Source organism: the organism of the source record quoted next (genome assembly GCF_019968955.1).
Source record: "MAG: Porospora cf. gigantea A chromosome Unknown PgA_NODE_1294_length_6611_cov_333.41, whole genome shotgun sequence".
In the NCBI taxonomy this organism is placed as follows: domain Eukaryota; phylum Apicomplexa; class Conoidasida; order Eugregarinorida; family Porosporidae; genus Porospora; species Porospora cf. gigantea A.
The window spans coordinates 1-6,611 of record NW_027151366.1 but is presented as its reverse complement, the minus strand read 5'-3'; the positions used below and the strand labels follow the sequence as shown (position 1 = coordinate 6,611).

General features: G+C 55.2%; 2 protein-coding genes across 3 annotated transcripts; one reads left to right on the top strand and one right to left on the bottom strand.

Moving 5' to 3' along the window:
* Positions 1-600: 600 nt before the first annotated feature.
* On the top strand, positions 601-2,253 carry KVP18_004707 (uncharacterized protein; the record flags this gene model as incomplete). Its single annotated transcript, XM_067957594.1, has 1 exon — positions 601-2,253. One exon carries the CDS (start codon positions 601-603, stop codon positions 2,251-2,253), a length of 1,653 nt encoding a protein of 550 aa, XP_067813170.1.
* Positions 2,254-2,414: 161 nt separating this feature from the next.
* On the bottom strand, positions 2,415-6,611 carry KVP18_004706 (uncharacterized protein; the record flags this gene model as incomplete). 2 transcript variants are annotated; one of them, XM_067957593.1, is made up of 2 exons in its annotated part: positions 2,415-4,796; positions 4,837-6,611. In XM_067957593.1, coding segments are annotated over 2 exons (4,157 nt in total), but the record flags the coding sequence as incomplete, so codon positions are not given. The 2 variants fall into 2 exon arrangements, with proteins under 2 accessions (XP_067813169.1, XP_067813168.1); XM_067957592.1 differs by having other exon boundaries at positions 4,837-6,315.

Below are 6,611 nucleotides of genomic sequence, written 5' to 3'. Positions count from 1 at the left end.
TCTTAATCGCCAGTGCGATATGTCGAGGGTTGATCCGTGTCTTCTTTTGGTTCTTAGCATGATTACCAGCCATCTCCAGAAGCTCAGCAGTCATCAACTCCATCACTGCAGCTAGGTAGACTGGGGCGCCGGCCCCCACACGCTTCGCATACCGGCCTTGTTTTAGGTAGCGTTCAATGCGGCCCACAGGAAAGTGCAGGCCCGCCCTTGTGGATCGCGAAATATTCTTTCCTTTGGTAGGTTTGGACTTAGCAGGGCTCATGCGAGATATCTCCAAATAGATCAACTTACTCATGGAATCACAAACTGACCACGACGGTCCTTCGCCGTTGTACAATCATTCATACGACTTCTGCTTCCATTTGCCCACATTTCGTTTCCGTCTCATTCACTGATGTCGAATTCCCAATGGATTTCGTTTCCGTCTCATTCACTGATGTCGAATTCCCAATGGGTTGCGTTAAAATTTTACAGCTGCGTGGTCCCATTGTGGACTGACTTCTGCCGTCGTTGCGGCTGGAACCACCGGATTTTCTCTTACAAACGTGTGTCAGATACGAGGTCTACGTATGTTTCAGCATTATTGTTTGATTCAGCATTATGCAACGCATCTGTTGGCTGTTCTGGTCTGTCGCACTAGCTGAGTCCCTTACATCTCATCTGCGTCGAGCGCTCCAGGCGGTCAGCGACCCGGTTAATCCGTGCATCAAAATGTCCACAACCGTTGCCGGGGACATTATCCAACCTGTGGTCCAGACTACTAATGCGCAGCAGTGCTCTAGCCGGTGCATGGACAACATGAAATGCGAAGGGTTCACCTTCTCCATTTCGGATCATACCTGTTCTTTGCGACACAAGCTTGGTGAGACTTCGGCAGCCTCAGCCAACGACGTGGCCGGCATCAAATCTTGCTTCGTCTCGGATTGCTTCAAGGCTGCTCAGCCTGCAGATGGTTATGGAATTCTGCGCGAGATCCGACCCGTATTGCAAGGCCTGAGCGGGTGTGTTGCCGCATGTGTACAAGAGCACGGAATATGCCACGCCGTCTCCTACGACGGGAGTACATGCCAGCTGATGTTCCTGGTACAGGAGGTTGAAACCCACGAGATCTCCAAGATGGTTGACATGCATTGCCTCTTCCCTAGCGATTACATACAACTCGGCACTGATGTCACAGACAAGTACTTGGCGAAGTTCAAAGATGTATCTGTGCAGATTCTGTCGTGGACCAGTTGTGGAGGGATTCCTACGAATTACACTTGTGGCGGCTTATTTGAGCCACAGGCTTTCGATAAGCTTAACGTCGTGTTCCCTGGCGAGGCATCTGCAGGCTACACCTACAAGCTGGTGCAGGGATCCAGCCCCTCTACGATAAACATCGTTTGCGACAATGACGGCGGCTCTTCGCTTAGTGGAAAACCCTTGGGAAGCGGCGCCAAGTTGGGGTTCCAAACCCCGGCGATAGATTGGAAATTCTACCATCGTGGAGGCGCAGTCATGATTCAACAGGCGAACGATGCTACGAAGAACTTCGGCCTGACAGGCAGGACTCCGTCTCTGCTTAACTCGAAGGGGCTTTGGACAATACATGTTCCTTTGGAATCGGATCCTACTCAGTGCTTCGTCACAAGTAGGCGCTACCAAAACCCTATCAAATCCGTCCCTACAATAACGACTTCGCGGAGGTGCGTCAACATTTGTCTGGGAACCCCGGGATGTCATGCCGGTACGCTCGGGCCAGGCGGCGACTGCACCCTATTCAAGGCCTATGACCAGACCGTTGAATTCGTCGGTGGGTTCGTCTCCTTCAGAATGGATTGCCTGTTCCCCAACTCGGAAGAGTTCACTGTTCACGAAGTTCCGACCGGCCGCGTGTCGCTCGTGAGCGCCCACAATCCATCATACGGATGGAGCGTACAACTGAGTGACGATGGAGTGCTCACGGGGGCGGAAGGCACACACGCGGCTGCCGTATGGAGCATCACCCCAGATCAAAAGGATTCCCCCAAGTACTACACTATGAAGGTGGCCATGGCAGGTAGCCCACACAATGGGAAGTATGTGGCCGAGCATGGTACAGACGGCATGCAGGTGACGACTGATGAAAGCGATGCCTGGATGTTTACGGTAGACCCCAGTGGTACCGTGTTCAGGTTCGATACGTTGGAGGCATACACGAAGCTACGGTTGGACGGTGACAAGGTCGTTCTCGGCGATCTGGATCATGCCCGTTGGGACCTCATCAAGGCCTGAATTTTGTGAACTATGACGTCCTGCCTAATCATTAGGGAGTTACTGTTTTCGATTTACACACACGATATGGTCCCCAACTCGGAACTGGACGGGCAGGTGTCTACCCCGCCTCAAAAGAGTTAAAAGAAAGCACTCTCGCATCACTAGAACAATGTCACGTCTCAATCGAGTCTGGTTCTTTTCCCCGCATCGTCGAAAGGAGAGCCCATTCGCTTCTTGGCAGGAGTGCCTGCCCCCTCGTGAAACGCTTCTGAAGGGATGATTGAGTTGGCCTGTACGGACCGGCGCACTTCCCAGGGCGGTGGTGGCATTGCCTTCGCCCAGGGAGGGCGGCTGGGGGTCTGACCGCATGCCATGCCAGGCGGGACAGCGTCTGCTGGACTCGCGCGAGGATAGACTCGAGGAGGGGACACCAGGTCTGGAGGCCTCGCGGATTGCACTTCCGGAGGAGGGCATGGTGGAGGCCTCACAAGCGGAGCAGGCGTTGCCTGAGCCAGTCTTGAACGAGCGGCTTGAACCAGGTTTCTGCTGTTACTCGGAGGGGCAGGTCTCCCCAGCAGCACAGGCTGCAGAATGGGAGGTCGCTGAACCATTTTGGGTCGCGCGCTCGAAGGGTCCCTATCGTATCCAGTAGGCAGCTTACGCGCCAAAGGAGACTGGGCAGCTGATAGAGTAGCACAGCGTTCAGGTATCCCTAACGTTTCCGAAACGTCAAAAAACTCGCGTAGAATGGTGTTAGCTGGCACGGTTCGAAGGGACATTTCCGTCTCTTGCACTGTCGGAGACAAAGGCCAGGAGCCCGCGAGTCCAGCGCGGGCCTCGGCCACGGAGCGAACGACATCTACGAACGGCTTTCCCATCAGCTTGCGAAGGCAGTCCAGACTGCCGAGATGCCCCCGATCGGCTGTAATCTCTTCGACCAGCATGTGGTTCTTATAGCGAGCGTAATCGATCATTGCTTTCCAGGAAGGCGAAGCTCGCAGTGTGGGCGCATTGCCGACGATCCAAAGCGCGTCTCTAGCTCTAGTAATCGCCACGTTCAACCTTCTGACGTCCGCCACAAACCCCAATGTGCTCTGGGAGTCGGACTTGGAATCCTTCCCGTCGTGTTCGGGTATTGTAAAGTCGGCGTCTGGGTTGGGACCGAAGTCCCTCTGCTGCGCGGACGCGCGCACACAACTAAAAATGATGATCTTCTTCTCACGCCCCTGGAATGCATCGATGGTGCAGACTTCGGGCTCGTCTGGTTGGAACTCCGGGAACTGCTTGAACTCCTGCCGTAGCGCATTCAGCTGGGCGCGATAGGGTGTCACAACGGATAGGTCGCCCATGTCGAAATCGGCGTTGTTGGAGGCCCTGAACGAACGTAGGAGCCGCCGCACGAGATGGACTATGAACTTGGCCTCTGTGACATTCTTCACAGATTGGAACATCGGTTCGCGCTCTTCAATCGACGGGATATGGAAAAACTTGAATGGAGCGAAGAGCATAGGAAAGCTGTGGAAACTCATGGGTTTCCTATTCCTGACGGTGGCATCATCCTGGAGCCGGCCAGCGTAAAAATGGGCCGATGGAAAGAAAGAGATCTCTGGGCGCATCCTGTACTGCATGTTCATCATCACCACTTCTGCACCATTGATCATCAACCGTTCGAACAGGCTTCGGTCATACTTGCGGCTTTTAGCCACGTTAGACAATACGGTGGCAGGTAGCTGACGCGGGTCGCCAATAAGAATCATCCTCGCGATCTGGTGCCGCAAGGGAATGAGCGACGACAGCTCCACCGCCTGAGCCGCCTCGTCGATGATGAGGGCTTCAAAGTCCACGCCAATCAGCGATTCGTTTCCCGATCCGCTCAGAGTGCAGAATAGGATGTCTGCGCCTTGAAGAGCCTGCTCCCGTGTAGTGGCTTGATGAGTACTTCGGGAGGACTCGAACTGGCCGTTGAGCTTGGAGCGTTCCTCATGCAGTTGCCTGCGCTCATTGTACAGAGTTTGGGTCTTGGCTGAGTCATTCTTGTTTGCTGCGCTGACGTCCCAGGTCCCAAACCCCATTGCGGCTGCTTTTTGCTGCGCCTCCCTGAACTCCTTGTCGACCTTGATCTCCTCCTCAATGGTATCGAGTCGGGCGGCTATTTCACCCCTTCGATTCTGGAAGTAGTCGCGACGGCGCTGATCCTCCTCTTTGAATTCTTTGGCAATGCTCATTTCGAAGCTGATTTCCTTCACCGATTCCTGGGTAATCTTATTGGGGTTGCCAACACGCAGCAGGTTAGGTCGTCGAGGGGGTAGTGCACTGCCATCCGATGCCGCGTTCACGAGGCCAACAGCGATCACACGCGCCGCAATCTCATCCACCGCGGCGTTGGAGGGTGCACACACAAGGATCTTCTTCTTCAGGGGCCCCCCACCGGATTTCTTGGCCACCATTTCGTACATCATCGACAGCAAACACAACAGCGATTTCGTTTTCCCCGTACCTGGTGGGCCCTGTAGAAGTGCAACCCCTGATCGACAGGAGAGGGCGTGCTCAAGAGCACTCGCCTGCAAAAAGCATAAACGTCCTACAGTCGAAAATACCTACCTGGGATCCGTTTAGATTGCTGAGTTTGGCCATGTGCTTGAACTTGGATCTGTTCTCACCGAAGGTAGAGGTAATTTCCATGCTTGAAGTCTTCGGATTCAGTATATACGGAAACAACACCGAGAACCGAGCCATGTACATAGCCTCAAACTCGCGCACCGACGTCACCAGGCTAGAAATCTGGTACGCCGACCACTGGCTGCTCACTGCCAGCCGCGTCGGCGAGATGCGCCCCTTGTGTGTAGCGTCCGGCGGGGCGCTGAGCATCTTCAAGGTGGCCACCTGGTTCTGCCGCCACGTTTTTAGTTTCCGGTCTGTGTCGTCAGATTTGTCCACGTAGGCAAGAAGGTATCCATCGCTTGGAGGCTGTTTGACCTGGGCGAATCGTCGCCCATTGATGTCTGTGCCCGGTCCAGGAATCAGTAGCAGCAGGTCCATGGGTCTGAACGGCAACCTCTCTAGTTCGTTTCTGTTGGCTTGGTTCACATCCACGACTGTCACGCCCGATTGTAGCGTGGACTGGAGGAAGTCTTGAGACTTTTTATTCGACAGGATGTTCACGCTCAGCCACTCCGTCATCTTCGTACTTGATAATATTTTTACTGGGAACGGCTCAAGCTGGGTCGCGATGGTGTCGTTGACAATGCCACAGCGGCACTCGTCCAGCACCAACGGCCGAAAGGCCTTCTGAAACACGTCCATGGACTTGAAGTACGCAGGCAGCTTGTCATGCCGGATTTCCAACTCGGGTACCCGCTGGTCGGCAACCCGCATGATGTTCCAGGAAAGGAGCTGGCCCAGCATTCGCTGCACCTCAGAGGCCGCCTTGGCCATGGCGGCCTGTATCTCTGCTGGGGTCATCCTGCTGGCTTTGGCTGTGGAGCTGACGGCAGAAACGTTGCTGCCTGAATCAGTCTCACCTCGAGACAGGTCCTTCCGGGTATCGTTCAGCTGTATGGCCCTGGCCTCCCTGCGCCTCGTCGGAGCTGCCGGCACCTCCACCTGTCTGGGAGGGTCGCGTCTTCGGGGAGTCACGGTGGGTGGCCGTGGCAGGGGGTCAGGGCGTCCAACCTTGGACAGCAGGCGACTGGACACCCCGCCTGGGCCACGTCCTCCCATTCGTAGGCGGTCACTGAGTTTCGACGGGGCCTTGGGCCTCTTTGTAACCGGGCGCAATTTATCAGAGTCGAGGACCTCTGCCAACGTCGGGGGAGGCTTCTTTGTCTCAGCCTTCGCTGGCTGGGCATCCAACGAGGTCGAGGGCCTGTCGTCGACAGGAGCGGCCACAGGAGACGAGCCGCAGCTAGAGAGAGACGAGTTGTCCAGCGACGGGAGCTCTTTTGTCAAAAACTCACCTAGCGGAGTCGCCTCAACCACCACCGCAGCGTGGCTGACTAGGTCAACCACCTGGTCATCCACCTGGTCGTTGATTTTCATGATGCCCAAAGCAGCACATTTGAAGGAATCCATGGCCTCCATCCATACCATGCTGGTAGTTTGCGCTGAGCTGGGAACCAGACAAGGTACCGCGCAAACACCCGAGAACGATCTCAAAACGGCAACGAATCGAGATTCCCACTCCGCTGTTCTTTTGAAATCGGTGGTCAGTCGTTTCAACTCGGAGACCCACGGAGTAACCACCTTACCGACATCCACGGAGACGTTCTTGTCGAACGTCTCAGGCCGGTCACGACACAGGCTGTCTAGTGCGACAAAAACAACGCTGGAGGTGACATCATCGTCGGGTAGCGCGCGAAGACAGCATCCTAGCACCA